We start from the raw sequence: 18,772 nt of genomic DNA, 5'->3' as shown, positions 1-18,772 counted from the left end.
TTCTTCCCTGCCATCCTTGCACTGACCCAGCGGGGTGGCAGCAGACCCCCATTAACTCCAGTGAGAGGATCTCGTGGCCCTCGGGGGCCTCTGGTCTTCACAGATCACACCCGTTAGCAATGAGCAAAAGGAAGGAGATGGGAAGCAGTGATTCTGGCTCCATTTAGCAAGAGCATGGAATAATCATCGTAAGCATACTTTTGTACCTTCTATACAGATGCCCTCAAGTTGGTTGTGTCCTGCTCTCTGCCATCTGGGTCATGCCACGGCCATCACGTGGTGCAGTGTAATTCATCTGACCGGTTTCCCAGCACAGACACAGTCTTGGTTTTGCATGTTTCTCTTGTGTCTTCAGGCATGCTCTTGCACACATCGACCTATTAGTGTTTCTGTGAGGTGCAACTCACAGGTGGAGTGGAGCAGTCAGCTCAGAGCATCTCAGCAGCCTGGGCGGGTCATGACAGAACAGACACTTGTTTCTTACCGTTCTGGGAGCCAAAGGTCTAGCACCAAAGCACTGCCCAGTTTGGTATCTCATAAGGGTCCTAGATAAAGAACCCACTTCTCAACCACATCCTTGTCACACAACCAGAACCCCTGCTCATAGGGGGCTAGTCCCTTGCTGTCTTAGTTTCTCTTTTGCTGTGGAAAGACACCATGACCGCACGGAGACTCTTATAAATGAAAACATTTAATTGAGGTGGCAGCTTAGAGTTTCAGAGGTTTAGTTCATTATCATCATGGCGAGGGGCATGAGGAACAAGTTCCCAAAAGCCAGCTAAGCGCCAGGGACAGGCCCTGATCTCGGTACTAGGAGCCTCACAAAGAGACCAAGCTACACAACTGCCACACACACGCAGAGGTCCTAGGTCGGAGCTGTGGAAGCTCCCTAACTGTTGGTCGAGAGTCCATGAGATCCCTCCCACAGGCTCAGGTCAGCTGTCTCTGTGGGTTCCCCCATCATGAACCCCTGGCTCATTCAATTCCACCCCCCCTACTCTTCTCCAGCAAGACTCCCGAGCTCAGCCCTGTGTTTGCTGTGGATCTCTGCGGCTGCTTCCATCACTGGATAGAGGATCTCTGATGACAATTAGGGTAGTCATCAGTCTGATTTCAGTAAATAGCCAGTTCAGGCACCATCTCAGCTATTGCGAGGAGTCTTAGCTGGGGTTATTCTTGTGAATTCCTGGGGGTTTCCCTAGCTCTGGGTTTCTCCCTAACCTCAAAATGTTCAGCCTTCAAGACATCTCTTCCCTTACCCTCCCCCTCCATCCCTCCTCCAACTTGACTCCAGTACCCAGCCTGCCCAGCCCAATCCCCTTTCCCCTCCCCCAGTTCACCCAGGAAATCGCTTCTCTTCGCCCTTTCCAGGGAAATCCACGCGCATCTCTCTTTAGGCCCTCCTTGTTATCCAGCCTCTCTGGAGCTGTAGATTGTAGGCTGGTACTATCTTTCCTTGACAAGTCTGCCTATTATCATTGTTTACTAAAATGAGCCTTTTATGTTTCTGTTGCAAATGTATTTCCAGGCTCAACATCTGTCGGTTGCGTTTTAGTGGTATTTTGCTTCCTAGCAGTATTCAGTGTGTTTTGTAGGCTCAAAATTGTCTACTGGCCTTTCAGCATTATGTTTACGTTTGGGCTTCAGGTTTCTTATCTTGATTTAGAGATATATGTTTTCGATTTTGTTCATTTGTGTCTTTAACGCACTTGTGATTTGCTCGTTTTGTGTTTTAAAGTAGGGTAGGCTTTATCAAATGTCAAAAAAAAAAAAGCAAGCTACATATAAACACCTACCAGATTCATCTCTCAAAGACTTTTAATTTATTTCATCCACTACCCCATGAATGATAACAAGAGACAAAACTGTGGGTCTTTGATTTTCATTTTCGTAGCTGGGTGGTTGTGACATTTGTGCTCAGGATCCCAAGTTAGAACCAGAAGCTGCTGGAATCTTCACTGGTGGACAGTAAGCAGTCTCTCCACCGGTGGTGAAGATGGACAGTAAGCAGTCTCTGGTGTCTGGTGCCCACAGTAATAGGAGTTTCCTGTGCCTTACTTTCATGTGAAGAAGAGAGAGGCACTGAAGTATAAGTTATAACAATGTGTAGCAGCCTGAGGCACGGGCAGGGTTCACCATGTTGAGGTCAAGCCCCTCAAAGCCATGGAGGCCATTTGGAAAGACCTGCACGTTTCCAGTGAATACATCCACCCTGTGTGTGATGCAAATACATAACCGGTATATTTCAACCTTTGCACTCCCGTCGTATGAGCAGGGATTTCATGAGTCAGGGATTTCAACTTTGTGAGCAGATGAGAAATTGCTGATTCTATAGGAAAAAGAATAAACCCATTCTCTTCTATCTATAAAGATGTGTATCTACAGATACACACAAGTAGAAATACTTGTATGTGGAGAACCTTGTATTATGGGTAGGTATATGCAGGATGGATGTATTTTATGTGTAGAGTGGGTATATATCCAAATGCATGTGATATATATTCATATGTGTGATATATTGTGCTCACTTATATGGGTGCGCACAATTTTGTATCTGTATGTGGGTTAGGTGTGGCTACAACACACACATATACATGAAAAAGACTGTGAAAATTGGTATTTAAATTTTGAGTAACTAGTGATGGAAATAAAGTGTAAAACAAATATATAGCAAATGGACTATTATTTCTCCTATGAGTTTTAAAATTGTCTTCACTGGAGGTGAAGAGATGACATATCAAATTAAAAGTTGTCACATTTATTTTTTTAAGTCTAGGAACCTAACTATGACCCATGGTTTTCTCTTCCCAAACTTCCATTATCTATTAAGGAAATAACCACAGTCTTTTCCAGTGTTGGCCCTTTGTTCATAGGTGGGCGTTGAGGACAGGGAGCTGCATATTCACTGGCCCAGAGGCTACCCTTTCCCCAGCATCCAGCCACTATCAGCCTCCAAGTGTCCTGGCCCTTTCCCCTGTGCATACCTCAAGTGTTTGTAGCGTTGTTTGACATTCCCTTGATTGATGATTGGTGTGAACCGGTGCAGCTCACTGGCTGAGCCAACCGTGAAGAGCAAGCCAGCAAGTGGCACTCCTCCTGGCTTCTGCTTTAGTTCCTGCCTTGAGTTCCTGCCCTGACTTCTCCCAGAGATGAAGTACGACTTGAGAGCTGTAAGATAAAAATAGAGCCTCTCCTCCTTGAACTGCTTTTGGTCATGGTGTTTTATCACAGCAATAGAAACCCTAAGGCAAACACCCCACCCGTCACTTCAGCCAGCAAGTGCTCCCCTGCACTCACTGTGTGTCCTGGAGAGGGTGAGGAGCTGAGGGAAGGGGACAGGAGTAACACAGCAGGAAGGAAGGTGGAGTAGGGGGAGGTATGCCTGAGCCTGGTGTCCAGGAAGGTGGCCAGCAACTGGTTCCCAGGAACTCTGCCTGCACTCCTCAGACAACCAGAAGCTCCTAGCAGATGGTCCCTGGCATTGTATATACAATGGGCTCTGCCTCCTTATAACACATTTTTTGTTCTCTGCCAGGACAAGAAATTAACAGCATCCCTCCAAGTCAGCACTCAGCTTTGCTTTATAAGTTATCCAAACAGAGAGCGGCTCCGCCTACCATAACTATTTTTACCGACTGGCACATTCTCTCGCTGTCTCTGGTTCCAGGTTGGCTGCAAGCTCAGCCTGGTTTTCTTCCAGTACTGCATCATGGCAAACTTCTACTGGCTCCTGGTGGAGGGTCTCTACCTGCACACCCTCCTGGTGGCCATCCTTCCTCCCAGCAGGTGCTTCCTGGTCTACCTTCTGATTGGATGGGGTAAGGGCTTCACACTCCCCATCGTGATTCCCATCTCACTTGGCCAAACCGTGCAGGCCTAACTCTACTCTTCGGGGGTATACTAAGTGGTCACCTCAGGTGGGGTTTTCCATTGATGTCAACCGAGGTTTAAACTGCTTTAGCATCCTATCTCCATTCACACCCCCTTAGCCTTCAGTGAAACTGAGCTACTGACAAGTAGCAAAGTAGTTGCTGTTCCTACTCCTTTACCCAGTCAGTTCCTATAGAGAATGAAAAATTGAGCAGCATCCACCTGCTGGCAGGAGCCCAGCTCTTCCCCGGAGCAGGGAGGGATGGGAGCTTGTGAGGCTTGGAGGGGCAAATGTACAGCCACTTGGGCATCACAGAGCCTGTGAGCTCCCTGTCTTCAGCAGACAGGTTTCAGCCCTCTTCCGATCCTCAACGTTCCAGACTCAATGTTCACCTCTGCTGCCTAATAAGATATAATTCTTCACGTATTGATGAAGATGTTATGTGAGAGCTTCCGTATGGCCCTCTGGTTGCAGGGTCTCCTTTGGAAGTTGTGGCTCTTGAGTAGCAGGTGTGTGGGAATACTGCTCCTCGTTAATGAGATGGAGCTGATCTGATGGGGTCTCTCCACAGGCATCCCCAGTGCGTGTATAGGTGCATGGACAGCAACCCGCCTCTCTTTGGAAGACACAGGGTGAGTGCTGTGTGTGCATCCACGCCTGAAACAAGGCCTGCCAGTGCTGGTTGAATATCTGGGAACTAAAGAAGCTTGTACGATTAGAGACAGGAAACACTTGCAGCCAGTCAAGACATTTCTAGGCAGTACTTACCACCCTGTGATTAGAAGACAAGTGGATGGTCATGGGCAAGACTCACTACACATGTCAGTACTCGCAAGATGGTCCACGTGAGTGATGAGGCTCAAGCCAGGCCTGCAATTTAGATAAAATTGGTACAAACCAAGCAGAATGAGTGATAGTTTGCATGAATCCTTGGTGTCATCAAGAGACCCAACCAGGTTTGCTGGAGGAGGGGTGAGGAGGTGGAGGAAAAAAGTAATAAACAACAACAATTAAAAACAAAACAAAACAAAATTGAGATCAGGCTACATGGCTACGTGGATGGCCTCTGTGAGCTGCAACTCCTTTGAGAACTTCTGAGCCCAGTGGTAGTGACACATGTATTCCTAGCCTAGATGGATCCCCCCAAAAGACCCCCGGGGTGTCAACTGTCCACTGAAGAACCTATAGCTCTATGACTGGATGGTCTAACCCAATCCCCTTCTTTAGCCTGTGATTTTACCCCACCCCAGTGGTTTTTCCTCGGCTGGGGTAGCTGGCCTAGTCACCCTTGAGTAGGTGGGATGGACAGCTGAGGCACTTTCAGCTAGAAGGCTCTGCATGCTCTGTGGGTTCCTGGGAGAGTGAGCATGAGCCAGTTCAATGGCCCGTATCACATTCCCAAACAGCGGCCCAAGGCCATGGACCTCTGCCCTTGCTGGAACAGTTAGCATCCACTATGGGCTGTAGACACCAAAGCAGGAAGCCTTAAATAACCATACTTGTGCTGCAGATAAACCTTGATGAAAATCAGGCCTACCTTAACTACTCTCAAGGCATATTTCTAGCTTCTCCTTTAAGACACCAAATACATACAACCAGGGAGAGTTTTCAGAATGAAGAAAAGCCTTCATGACATCAGGTGAAGCGAGAGTCCATGCCTTGGATTAAAAGCACAGCTTCGAGACTTACCAACCCTGAAGCTACACACCACCCCACCTCCCCATTAGCGGAGTGTCATGATGACTCGCTGGGGAAGGGCTGCTCCACTCTTTGCACAGAACAGTTAGATCTAGTTGAAGGTGACTGGGCAATCTGAGTATGATTGACAGGTGGGATGAGAGGCTCAAGATGAGGCAAGGTTGGTTCTGCAAGCTCTCAGCTGAACAGTTCTGCACAGAGCCTGGTTGGTGGGTTGGTCCAGGGTGACTCCAGTTTCTTTCTCTCTACAGTTGTTGGGACACAAACGACCAGAGCATCCCGTGGTGGGTCATTCGGATGCCCATTCTAATTTCTATTGTAGTAAGTAGCTGCCTGTGGGGAACCTATGCTCTTCTCGAGTGCGCCTGCTCCTTGCAGAGTGCAGTGGCCACACTTCACTGTGTGCAAATGGCTATCACCTTTCTGAAGAAGGGTCCCATCACCTCCAGGGCAGTTGTCGGGGAAGGGTGGAGTCTGTCTGAGTGGTGAAGACCACAATCTGGACCTAAAGGAGATTATAACAGTGTATTGCACATCTCCAGCTCAGATAAACACAACTTTATGCAGTTGTGCCTTTAATGCCTGTATGAGATCTTCTTTGTTGCAGTCGGCAGACCTAGTACCTGGGGTAGACGGTGACCAAATCCTGTACATGGGTGGTCAGGGATAAGATAGAAGGCACCCTGAGATCAGGTCATCCTTTCTTATCTGTGTGCAGGTCAACTTTGCCCTCTTCATCAGCATTATAAGGATCTTACTTCAGAAGCTAACCTCCCCAGATGTTGGTGGCAACGATCAGTCACAGTACAAGTGAGTATCTGCCGGTTCAGCATGAAAAACATACACCGAAGTACACCGGGAACAGAACCCAGTGCTAGGCTGCAGAAGGTCCTCAAGGTGCCTAGGTGGTGTGAGGCAGAGCTTGCACTGACACCAGAATCTACCAGTCCAGCACTCAGAGAGGCCAGGAAGCCACGAAGCCACACTGATATGATGAAAAAAAAAAAAATGGAAACCTTCTTTCATGTGTGACAGCGTGCTAAAGCCTTGTAATGAGGGTGTCACTTAAATGGGTGTTCTTGCTCTGATATCACAGCTTGTCATCTCCCATTGACCACACATTAATCTTCATGTTGTCTGTCTTCCTACTAGGCCCTGGGGCTGAGCCACACATTCATTGCTGGCATCTTGTGCTTGGACCTGCCTTAGTCATTATATGACAAGCTGTGTGTCATGTGAAGGGCAGAGGTCAGGAATGTCCCCAGTTAATTTATGATTAGCCAAAGAATCCGTAAATCACTTGTGATTCACAAAGGAAGCATATACCCCCAGCTCAGGTGTGATGTGAACATAAGAAGTTCAGTGCAGATTTGTTTAGTGCAACCTTGGCTGGTAAGAGAGTGTACTGGCTAAGAGCTGCATCTCCCCGGCCAGATCAACAGCTCCCAGGCAGTTGGAAGTTCCCACCTGTATCCAGGTTCCTTCCCATCCCCACCCCCCGAAAAGTAACATCCATGTGGGTGCTGAGCCATGTGGGTAAGCAGCAAGGGACCATCCCTATATTCCGTCTCCTCCCCTGTGAAACTGAATGGACATTTGCCATTCTGTTTGGTTTGAGAGACAATTAAACTAACCCTTGAAAGACATTCAGTGCCTAGCAGAGGAGAATCAAGACAGGGTTTGGTAGGCATTTGAATCTCAGTTGTACCATGCTGTGAACAAAATACAAGGACTAATTTTCTATTTGTGGAAGAAATGGTCCATGCATAACAAGGTGTAGGCTGCCCACACGCTGCCTGATAAGAGACGCTGGTCCTCATGCGTCCCCCCCCCCCCCGCAGCCCTGAAAGGCAGGGTAGACATTCTTAGTCGCCCTTCAATTGAATTTGGTCTTTCGGCAAATCTTGTTTCGTGTCTGTGCTGACCTTTCCTCTGGGTTTCTGGGGAGTGTTTGTTAAGAAGGTCTTGAGATGGATGCTTTTATTTTGGAAACAGAATTATAGGGGGTAATGAAGTCTGTGCTTTCCAGGGTGGTGAGAAGGGCAGAAGGCTGTGCTTTACCCCGTGGGTTGTAGCAAAGGACTAAAGACCTTCCTCTCCCACAGAGCTTCCCTAGGGACAGATGGGTACATAGGCCATGTAAATGTCAGGACCTGGCAGCTCCCTTATAACCTCCGCTAAAGGAATGGGTCGAAGGAGTCTAGTGACCCACCATGCTGATGCCGGAGGACTTGGGCACAGAGTCTTGAGGGTGCACATTTGCAAGGCGGGAGTAACTGTGGTGACATCCTGTTAGTAGAGGTACCTACCACTTGCACCCATGACCATCACAGAAAGGACCAAGCTTCTGTGCAGGTTATAAAGCAGGGAGAAACCCCTGCCCTTGGACACAATGTGTGGAGAAAGGCATACAGTTCTAGAACTCGCATACCCTGTGTCTTAGGGTTACCATCGCAAAGATGAAACATCACGACCAAAAAGCAAGCTGGGTAGGAAAGAGTTTATTGTATTTGCTCTTCCACAGCACTGTTATAGCCGACAGAAGCAAGGACAGGAATTCAAACAGGGTAGGATCCTGAGTTATGACAAGACCTCCCCCATGGTTCCAATTCAGTAGAAGTCTGGGAAGCTTTGCCTGCGATTAACTCAGCTGCCAGGAAGAACCAGATCCATGCTGACTGATGCCTGTATCAGTAAGGGAGGAGCCCTCTGTAACTGGGAGGGGATGCCTCATACATCCCCTCCCGGTGCTAAGAATGGGATCCAGAGCCCTGCTCATAGTAGGCTTTGTCACTGAACAATAGCCCAGCCCCTACCAGAATGTACCTGTTCAAGACTAGTGTGGCCCGCTTAATGCACTGGTGACAAAGGACAGTAAAGTCCCCTGGAAGCTGGTGAGCCAGACAACATGCCCTGTAAGAGCCTTGTCTTCATGAGTAAAATCACACGGCCACATTTGAAAATCCCTCCCAAATGTGCAAAGAGGAGTATTCCCTAGGTCCAAGAAGAGTAGGCACCCACCTGCATGTTCCCGGATCACTTCAGCCTCTGAGGGCTCCAGAGTGGGAGAACCAGGGAAGTGAGGCACCGTGTTCTTCTTCTACCAGGAGGCTCGCCAAGTCCACACTGCTGCTGATCCCACTGTTCGGTGTCCACTACATGGTGTTCGCCGCCTTTCCCATTGGAATCTCCTCCACATACCAGATCCTGTTTGAGCTCTGCCTTGGTTCCTTCCAGGTACGTGTGGGAGGCACTGTGGGTACCGCACACTGTGGACAGCCCTGACATTCTGTCTCCCCGCAGGGCCTGGTGGTGGCCGTGCTCTACTGCTTCCTCAACAGTGAGGTAAGTCCTTCGTCAGTTGGAAGCGAGCACAGACATCGGTCGGGAGTTGGCCCGGCCGCCTACCTCTGCCCCTCTGTGCCCCACACAACCAAGGCCAAACCTGCTGTCCCCACGGCACCACTTAGGAAGGCTTCCACCTTCTGACCTCCACCTACGTCCCCTTCGTGGCCAGCATCTTATTCTTCAACCCACAACTGAGGCGTTGGGGGGAAGCGCTGGGCCTCACTGATAGATGCATCACTTTGTCGCAAGACGAAGTCAGAGCCCGGTTCTCCTTACGTGACCACTCCCTGACATTCACCCTTCGGCCCCCAGAATCCGTGCACCCTAGGTATTGCTGACTGTTCCTGGGTGTGACCCTCACCTGATGACCAGCCCTCCTTCTAGTCACTAAGGAAGGCTTTTACAGAGCTTATGACCATGTCCCCTCCCAACACTTTGTTCAGAGTCCTTAAAGGGGAAAGACATTGAAGAAGCTCCTACAGGAGCCGTGAGGCTGTGCCGAGTTAAAGCATAGCCCCATACTACATCAGACTCCCCAGGATCCCGACCCTTTCCTGTGCACCTTCCCCCTACTCCCATCTCCAGTGTAGGCTTCTGGTGTCTGCCATTTATCCTACAAAGCTGGGCCCATCTCCTACAGCTCTCTCTTCTGCCTGCCCCTCCTCACTCACCCACGCCTTCCTGAGGATGAAACCAGTAACAGGGTGGGCCGGAGTGACCATCCTGCAGCTACTAGAGAAGAGTTCTAAAAGCATACCAGCTGCTTGCTATCTAGTGGGTGAAGCGCTTGCCTCTTTAGAGGACACATGCCTTTGTTCCTGCACCCCAAGCTGATCCTTCATTAACCTCCTCATCCCCAGGTACAGTGTGAGCTGAAGAGAAGGTGGCGAGGTCTGTGCCTAACCCAACCGGGGAGTCGGGACTACCGGCTGCATAGCTGGTCCATGTCCCGGAATGGCTCAGAAAGTGCCCTACAGATACACCGCGGCTCCCGCACCCAGTCCTTCCTGCAGACAGAGACCTCCGTCATTTAGCTGGAACTGACCATGCTGCTGGGTTTGACACATGTGTTTGCTCTGCCACCCCAGTGTCTGACGCCTCACTGGGCCAGCCCTGGTCCTCACTCTGATCCTCATGTGTAACTTGACCGGAACACTGACTATTATTGTCAAGCTCCAGTCTGTAAGAAGTCCTCTTCGTAACGTGGCTCGGCCACGTAGGCCCTGAACGTCAGAACTGGAGCCTGGTGCCACTGAAGAAGACAGGGAAGAAGTTTCCGGCTTCCTGTCTCCTGCCAGGGGGAGCCTGCCAGGTCCGGGACTAGCTGAGCATCATTATACTGTGGTACTCAGTGCACGCCTGTGAATGCCTGTGAAATTCCTCCTCCATCTATGACAGACCAGGGAAATCTCATCCTAGAAGCTTCCTAGTCCCCAGGGCCTTGAGCCCTGTCGTGTGGGATGAACTTCGGCATCTGGACAGCTACACCCTTGCCACTCCCTGAACCATTTGGTAGTGACCGAAGACAAGCCGGGGACGATGTTCATGGTGGCCAATCCAGGAGCTCACATCCTCCTGGTCACTTAGCATCTGCCACTTCCTACAAATGGTGAGCAGCAGGCTGGCTCATCAAGATGAAGGCCCTGGTGATGTGTCCATACAGCCCAGGGGGTGTTCTCCAGACAACAGAAAACTGTACTTTTAAAAAAAAAAAATCATCACCTTAAAATTGTTTAAAGAGAGAAGATATTTTATCAAAATATAAGATGGCATCAAGTACCAATAATAATCCTTACTTCTGTTACTTGCCGCTGCAGACAGGCAGGGCCTGGGAAAGTCACATGACGTGACGAAGACTCAACTGAGGAGTGAGAAGGTCTGTCCCTGCAGTTCCCAGAAGTCTTGGGACACTGCCTTGGCCCAGTGCAAGGGCTGTAGGTTCTGAACCTGGTGTTCTGGCAAGGTCTGTCTCCCAACACACACACACATGCCAAGGACAAGAGCTGCAAAGTGTTTTTCCTGTGGTTTCTGTGGCACGTAGATCCCAGCCAACATGAATGCCAATGATCCCAACAGTTGTGCCAGAGCCAGAGGTCTCGGAGTCAGGAAACCACAAAAGTAAGGGGCCCACTTCCAGCTCCCTAGAAATAAAACCAGTACTTGGTGGCTTTTGGACAGCAGAGACATGAGAATCTGGAGAGTAACTAAGGCCCAGTGGGCAGACTTCTGGTCTGAATGTCTGTCCCACAGGACTGTCTCTGGAGCTTGATCCCATCAACTCTTAGCAAGCCCCCATTTTTGACTGACGCTGTATTGGATGGATAACTGAGATGATGTAGAAAACACCACTCACCTGCTCCCTCCCAGGGCTACAGGGCTACAGGGCTGGAGAGCAGGTCTTGGGGAGCAGGTCAGGCACCCCAAAATGAGCTGTTGGCAGTGGCCATAGGTGGGTGCTACAAGCCCTGGTATGAGCCCTGCCTCTCTTCATCCAGACTCATCACTGCTAAATACAGCAGCTCTAAGGAAAACAAAGGTTTTTTTTCATATCTGAAAGTGTCCTATCAACAACCAGGTATGGTCATCCTTCCATGACCACGAAGAGACACATAGGACCTGTGAATACAAGCAGCCATCATCCAATAAGCAGTCACTGGTCACACATGGAGTATTCCGATGTGCAGGGACCCCATCACCTCAGCCCAGCATGTGCTAGCACTAGGCAGAGCTGGGCTTAGGTCTCTTCTCCCCTGGTGAAGAGATGAGCTGGTCATAAACTGGCCACTACTGGAACTGACCAGTAACAGAGGTGTAGTGACCACATGGCCAGCACGTGATCTTTTGTATTTTATGTGGAATGTCTACAAGGTACACCACAGAGTGGACCTGATCTGTGTATATACTGCAATAAACCTAATTTCATTCTGTGTGAGGGTTTGCTATGAACAATTGTGTGTGCTGCTACACCCCTTGAGCACCGGAGCTACAATTCCTCCTGTAAGAGGTGGGTCTGAGGTACCCAAGATGTATACATGTCAGCCATGAGCTGCATACCTGGCTATTCCTAGTCCTAATCTCCTCCCTCAGCCCTACAGAACCTGAGCCCTGTAAACAGAGCAGGCTAGTTTGTGTGGTGTGTGTGTGTGTGTGTGTGTGTGTGTGTGTGTATTAGATGTGGTACACACAGTTTTAAGAGTTATATGTGTGCTTCATGTTCTTAAAGTACATGTTATACACACAAGTGTGCATGCTCATTTGTAGATGAGTGTTTATGAACTTAGGTGTGGTTCACATATGTGTGGCTCACATATGTGTGCTTGGGGGTGTGCTCAGAGTCTATCCATGTGTGTGCTTGTGTATTCTGTCCCTTAGTCACTAGGCAGAGGAAACGTTTCTGCTCTGCACTCACCACACTGAGGCTGTGTAGTCACGAACCTTGTATGCTGCTATCAAATCCTCAAGAGCATGAACACAGAAACGATCCAGAGAGCTTCTGGGGAATTTGCTCAGAGGAAGCTCAGGAAGACAGAAGAGGGCTCTGCAGGGCCCTCTAGGACCACAGCTGTCCAGTCTGATTAGGGATGCTTGGGGTGAGGTGCTCACAGCAGGGTTGCTCTGTGGATAGGCCCAAGGGAGTCAGCCCGCTGGGAAGCCTGGGAACCACAGCGAGCTTCGCCATCTGTGAGAATACATGCGCTTTCCTTTCTCACCAAACACCGGCCATTTTTAATCAGCTGCTTCGGTTTATAGGAACTTTACAAGAGAGATGGGAACTTCAGCCTCATGGGCAATGGTCATACAGAAAGTGATATGCTCTATGACTGGCCTCCGATCCCAGAGGTAGCCACTGGGCACTAGATGCTGGCCCCAGGCCTTTTTGTGTCACACAGACAATTCCTCCCCTCCTTTTACTTAGGTCAAGCTGCACACAGGTTCTCAGCCCTCATTGTCCAGGCAACAGTGAAGGTGTTTACTTTGTGAACACAGGGAACTTTTAGTTTTTCTTTTTCGGGCCCAAGTCCCATTACGTAGTCCAGGTTGGTTTTCAGGTCTCCGTTCTCTCCTGCCTCAGCCTCCAGAGTATCTGGGATCAGAGCTGTGTTCTCCACTGCCTGGCTGGGAGCTACAAAATCCTCAACAACTATTTAAGTTTACTCACTCATTGTGAGCTGCAGGTGGAACAGAAGGGAGGGTACTCATCCCTGGACAAGCCTGGGGCCTGGGGGCCTGGGGGCCTGGGAGCCTGGGGCCTGGGGGCCTGGGGGCCTGGGGGCCTGGGAGCCTGGGGCCTGGGAGCCTGGGGGCCTGGGAGCCTGGGAGGGCTGGGGGCCTGGGGGCCTGGGGGGGCCTGGGGGGCCTGGGGGGCCTGGGGGGCCTGGGGGCCTGGGGGGGCCTGGGAGCCTGGGGCCTGGGAGCCTGGGGGCCTGGGGGCCTGGGGGCCTGGGAGCCCGGGGGCCTGGAGGCCTGGGGGGGGCCTGGGGACCTGGGGGGCCTGGGGGCCTGGGGCCTGGGGGGGCTGGGGGGCCTGGGGGGCCTGGGGGCCTGGGAGCCCGGGGGCCTGGGGGGGGCCTGGGGGCCTGGGGCCTGGGGGCCTGGGAGCCCGGGGGCCTGGGGGGGACTGGGGGGACCTGGGGGGCCTGGGGGGCCTGGGGGCCTGGGAGTCCGGGGGCCTGGGGGGGCCTGGGGGGGCTTGGAGCCTGGGGGCCTGGGAGCCCGGGGGCCTGGGGGGGGCTGGGGGCCTGGGGGGCCTGGGGGCCCGGGGGCCGGGGGGCCTGGGGGCCTGGGGGCCTGGGAGCCCAGGGGCCTGGGGGCCTGGGGGGGCCTGGGGGCCTGGGGGCCTGGGGGCCTGGGAGCCCGGGAGCATGGGGCGGAAGAATGCTGTCCCCTGCTACACTTAGAGGTACTATGAGCTTGGTAAAGTCAGCCCTGTTGATACTTTCATTCCACCCCCCATCCCCCAAGGCTGCTTGGACAATGTCACTAGAACAATGTCACTAGAACATCCATGCCTCTTATTGAGAGGGACAACGAACATTATCTCTACAGATTTCTCCTCTAATTTTGGTTTAAAGTAGAGCCTTAGCCTGGATGAGTGGGCCGCCTCCCTCTACTCCTGGGAAATAGGGACAAGGACAGGAGAGGCCGCTCAGTGGAGGTCACAGCTCTTCACACTGTCACGATTACTACCAGCAGGCGCCTCAGAGTGTGCTACATGGGGACTCGGGCCGCACAAAGGATTTGGGGCATCTTTTATATAGATAGAAATGTGTTCGTTTTAGATTAAAAGGACGGGGACACGCCCTTGCTTTGTGTTCTCTGAAGAATTAACAAGGGAAGTAGAGCAGTGGCCACGTCAGCCCGTGGTCACCCGGCTGCTGAAGACAATGTCTCTTCTGGATCCTGCAGGGAAGGCACGTGCTCCCCAAGGCTGCTCGGGACCTTTTCAAACGCTTTATTGAACAGCTGGAGCTGAAGGTAATGCGCTGGAGGGTAATTACAAAGCAGAGACAAGAGACAGCTCTCCGTTTCAAGCCAGGGTTTTCACATCCTCATTTGTGAAGCTTTATGTAAAAACCTCAAAAAGGCACAGAAATAAAAAAAAAAAAAACCACCCCCTCAAAATCCTAGCTATTGTGGTTCAAGTAATGTAGTTGTAAACAAAATATGTAAACTGTGAATTTTTTTTATCATTAAACGAATCATTACCCTCCTTTGCGCTTTAAAGAAACAGCACGATAAAGCTCCCATGTCGAGCTCGCTATACGCTCACTTTTGTATTGCAAGAGCAGGCCGGCCTTTTTGTGACACCAGAGTTAAGTATTCCTACATCTGCAGGAGCGGAAGGGTGGTCTAGGTCCAGTGGATTCCGTACCCAGACACCTGACTGCTGGCGAGGCCTGCCCATCCCAAAGCCTCCAGTTCATTGTTCCTGGGCCCTCGCTGCCTGCTTCTGCCGCCCCCTCTCTCCAGGGCTCTGCTTTGTCAGGGACATGGATGAGCTGTGATACTGTGAGTCCTACAGGGAGGGAGCAAGGCAGCAGAAATGGGCAAGGCTGGAGGGCGGTAGGTGACACTGAGTGGCTAGAGGTAAGGGGCCGCGTGCGGCTGTAAGGAAGATGTAATAATGACAGTGACCGCACAGGATAAAAGCCGCTGCCACACCATCTCAGTAGCTCAAAGCAGAGCCTAAGACACTGGTTGTCGAGGGCCCAAAGGCAAAAGAGAGAGCTGGCACAATCACAAACAGTAAGCAGCACCAAGCATGGGGTGGTGGGTGTGTCAGGAGTTCAATCCCAAGCCAGCCCTGGCTTCTCAGAAGCCCCGCCCAGTTTTATCACCCCTTGTGTCTGCCAATACCACCACAGACACACACACACACACACACACACACACACACACACTGCACCCCCTGAGCAAAGCAGCCACACCTGAATGTGGAAGTGGCGTGATTGTTTGGAGCCCACAGCAGCTCAGGGCTGCATTTCCAGGGCAGTACAGCAGCTAGAGACCAAGTCACTGGCACCAGTGATGATCACCAGGGATGACGACGATTCCGAAAGACTCTGGGCGCGGTGAGCCAAGCTGTCTGTGCTCCAGTGACAGAGACTCCCTGGCCTCCTTACAGGAACTCATTCTGATAACTCCTGTACAGAGGCAAAAGTGACTTACGCTCCAGAACAGATGAGAAGCTTTCACCCAGCACCTTGCAAATGCACCCTATACCTGGTCGCCGTGAGGACCTGCCTTGCAGCTCCAGAGCCACCTTGTGTCCTAGACTGGAGTTGTTGATGAGCACTTTACCAAAAGCTGGAAATGGCAGGAAGAATAAGAAAAAGGATGCACACTCCAAATAAGAAAAGAAAATTATACCTGGATGCTCTGGCGTCCTATAAAAATTACATTTACACAGTGCCAGTGAGATTAAGTTAAGTTCAAGCTATGCATTGTATGATGAAAAAACATTTGGTGGTTTTACTATAATTAATTATCATAATATAATATAATAATAATATCCATTGTATCACACAACATATTAGTTCCTAAGTTTATTTACTAAATTTTTAAAATAAACTTCAAAGTGTACATTACACGTAACCCGGTAATTTCACTTCCGCAAATCTTTCCTAATATTACAATTTAAACATAGTCACTGCAATGACGTGTAAAAACTGAAAATAACCTAAGATTTAGCTGTCAAAGAATGAATAAATAGTTACTGAGAATATAAAATAAAGACTCTGGCATTGGAGGCCATGCGAACAAGGTGATTCCAAGAACTGTGCCACCTCTGACGACCACAGGTCCTCGGCAGTGTGTACAGCTGCACCCTCAGAAATGAGGTCAACACAGAAAGACTGCAAACATACACAGCAGTACCAGCTTGCTGTGTCACCTGAGAGCATCTACCGGCATGGAAAACTGCTTGCTCAGCCTGAAGCCTGAGACTTGCACACTGCATTCCTTACAGTAATTAACTCTGCCAAGTAAACCATGAATAATCAGCACAAATTACATGATCTAGTTACTCACCTAGCAGTGATATTATGTAATGCAATGGAGGACAGACGCTCTTGATCAGAAAAATGCAGAAAGGGAGAGTGTGGCTTATTCCACACAGAGGGTTGTCATCTTCATGCGTGCCCGTAGGCCACACCACTAACCAACATGGCATCTCTTTGCAATATAGACACCTTCCTGGCTCTGGCAGCCCTTCCTGGGCTTGGCATCTTCTCCCTTTCAGAGAGATAACATAATGCTAAGTGTGTGTGCACAGAACTTATGTATACATCATCTGGGATGTGGTCTATCTTACCTGTCACTTTCCTCCTCGTTATAACATGAATTTCTTTATCATCAAGGGAGCTACACCCTGGGGTATAATGGTAAGGAAAAGGCATACTCTTCGTTTACTTCTGAAAATAATGTTTACACATCTCAGGTCTTTATGAACCTGCACTCAAACTAAGAGCCAACAGTTGCTTTGGCCGTCTTGTGCATCAGGAACTTGTGCAATGAGTCCTTGACCCAGGATGCAGAATGAGGCTGTGTGTGTCCAGAGCAGGATCTTAGAGAAGTCACAGGGTCACAATGCCTCAGCAGGGCCCAGCATCATTATTTTGCATATAGACAACCAGTTTTCCCTGCACCAGGCTGAAGAGGCTGTTCTGTCTCATGGGATGGTCTTGGCGCCCTGTCAGAGAAACACCTGACCACAACTGGCCATATTTGCTTCTGACACTGGTCCATGTGTCTGCCCATATGTCATAACTGCTTTTTCAAGATTGCTGTGTTTCGCTAGGGTCCCTTGGTGTTCCATATGGATTTTAGAATGAGTCTGAGTGAGGTATTGAGATCTCCAATTATTATTGTATGGCTGTTCTATGCCTTTAATTCTGTGAAGATTTCTCCTCTTACTTTTATGGTATGCCATTGTCTCATAAATGTATTAATTGTTTTATGTTTTGTATTTATATATTTTATATGCATTGAATGAGTTTATATTTTGTCTCTGTATATTTTTCTGATTTAAAGTCTACCATGCTTCCTTCACATACTGTTCTTGGCTTCCTACTGGTATAGCACATCTCTTCTGTCCTTTTTCTTTTGGACCCATTTATGTCTCTTGACCTCAAGCAAGCATCCTATAAACAGCCAGTAGTTGGAGCATAGATTTCTTTTTCTCTATGCAACCTTGGCTGTCCTGGAACTTACTATGTAGACCAGGTTGGCCTTGAACTCACAGAGATCCACCTGCCTCTGCCTCTGCCTCCCAAGTGCTGGGATTAAAGGCCACCACCTCCCTGCCATTTGTGTGGTTCTTGGGTGGTGTCACCCTTAGGCAGGACTCTTAACTGTTTCCTTCACTTGGCGAATTGCACAGTATTTTCTGGCACCTTGAAAGCTGGGTCACAGAAGGCTCTCAGGTTAGATCCAGCTCAAACAATTCAAGTCCTGTGTCCTATAGTGTGCAGTGTCTTTGGCAACAGGGGTTTGCCTGTGAAAGGCAACCAGGGACACCAGCCATAGTCTATATTGGTTTGGGGGTCACTTAGACTGCCCTGGTCAACCTGGATAGTCTCAAACTGGGATTTTTGTTAGTCTGTGGTTCTTGTGGGGAACGTTGTCACATTTTTCCCTAATGGCATAGCTTCCTTTAATATGTATGTATGTACGTATATGTGTGTGTATATTATTGTGGTTGTAATAAGTTTCCCAGAGGTTTTATCAAACAACATTGGTGTTGCTTGTACCTCCTTCCTCCTCCTTCTGTAATGACCTCCTTCTCCCCTCCACAGGAGATGCCCCTCTCTATTTTTTCATGGCCCCACTTCATGTCACCCGTGCCATGGATCCCCTCTCGAGCCCCACCCATCCTGTCCCCTTCTGCATGCCCAGTTTCTGCAGTTGCTGCGTGTTGTGTACTCATATCTGAAGATTTGAAGCGTAGAGGGTTTCTGGGATTGTACTAGTAAAATATTTTCTAGGTCCATCCATTTACCTGAAAATTTCATGACTTACTTCACTTTTTGTTACGGTTTGGTGGTTAATAGTACGCCATTGTGTGTGTGAACATATTTTCTTTTTCCACTCATCTGTTGATGGGCATTTAGGCTGCTCCAATTTCCCGGCTATTATGAATATAGCAGCAATGACCATGGCTAAGCCACTATCCGTGGCGCAGGATGGTGAGTCCTTTGTGGGTCATACGGTGACATGCCAAGGAGTGAAATATCTGAGTCATGTGGTAGGTTTATTTTTAGTTTTTCGAGGATTCTCAACATTGATTTCCAGAGTGCTACACCAGTTTTTATTCCCACCAACAGTGGTCTATGTATGGTTCCTTAATTTTCCCAG

General features: G+C 49.7%; 1 protein-coding gene across 1 annotated transcript in view; it reads left to right on the top strand.

The window, feature by feature from the left end:
* Vipr2 (vasoactive intestinal peptide receptor 2) overlaps positions 1 to 10,009 on the top strand; it is a 72,588-nt gene extending 62,579 nt beyond the window's left edge. The window contains exons 7-13 of the mRNA XM_051177835.1: positions 3,668 to 3,818; positions 4,443 to 4,503; positions 5,821 to 5,890; positions 6,288 to 6,379; positions 8,677 to 8,806; positions 8,873 to 8,914; positions 9,778 to 10,009. Of these exons, the coding sequence (XP_051033792.1) occupies positions 3,668 to 3,818; positions 4,443 to 4,503; positions 5,821 to 5,890; positions 6,288 to 6,379; positions 8,677 to 8,806; positions 8,873 to 8,914; positions 9,778 to 9,951 (720 nt within the window). The 3' untranslated portion in view covers positions 9,952 to 10,009. The remainder of the gene's footprint in view (positions 1 to 3,667; positions 3,819 to 4,442; positions 4,504 to 5,820; positions 5,891 to 6,287; positions 6,380 to 8,676; positions 8,807 to 8,872; positions 8,915 to 9,777) is intronic.
* Positions 10,010 to 18,772: the final 8,763 nt, after the last annotated feature.

The sequence above is a fragment of the Phodopus roborovskii genome, unplaced genomic scaffold (assembly GCF_943737965.1).
Source record: "Phodopus roborovskii unplaced genomic scaffold, PHOROB, whole genome shotgun sequence".
NCBI classification, from domain to species: Eukaryota; Metazoa; Chordata; class Mammalia; order Rodentia; family Cricetidae; genus Phodopus; species Phodopus roborovskii.
This window is presented reverse-complemented; position numbering and strand designations above follow the sequence as displayed.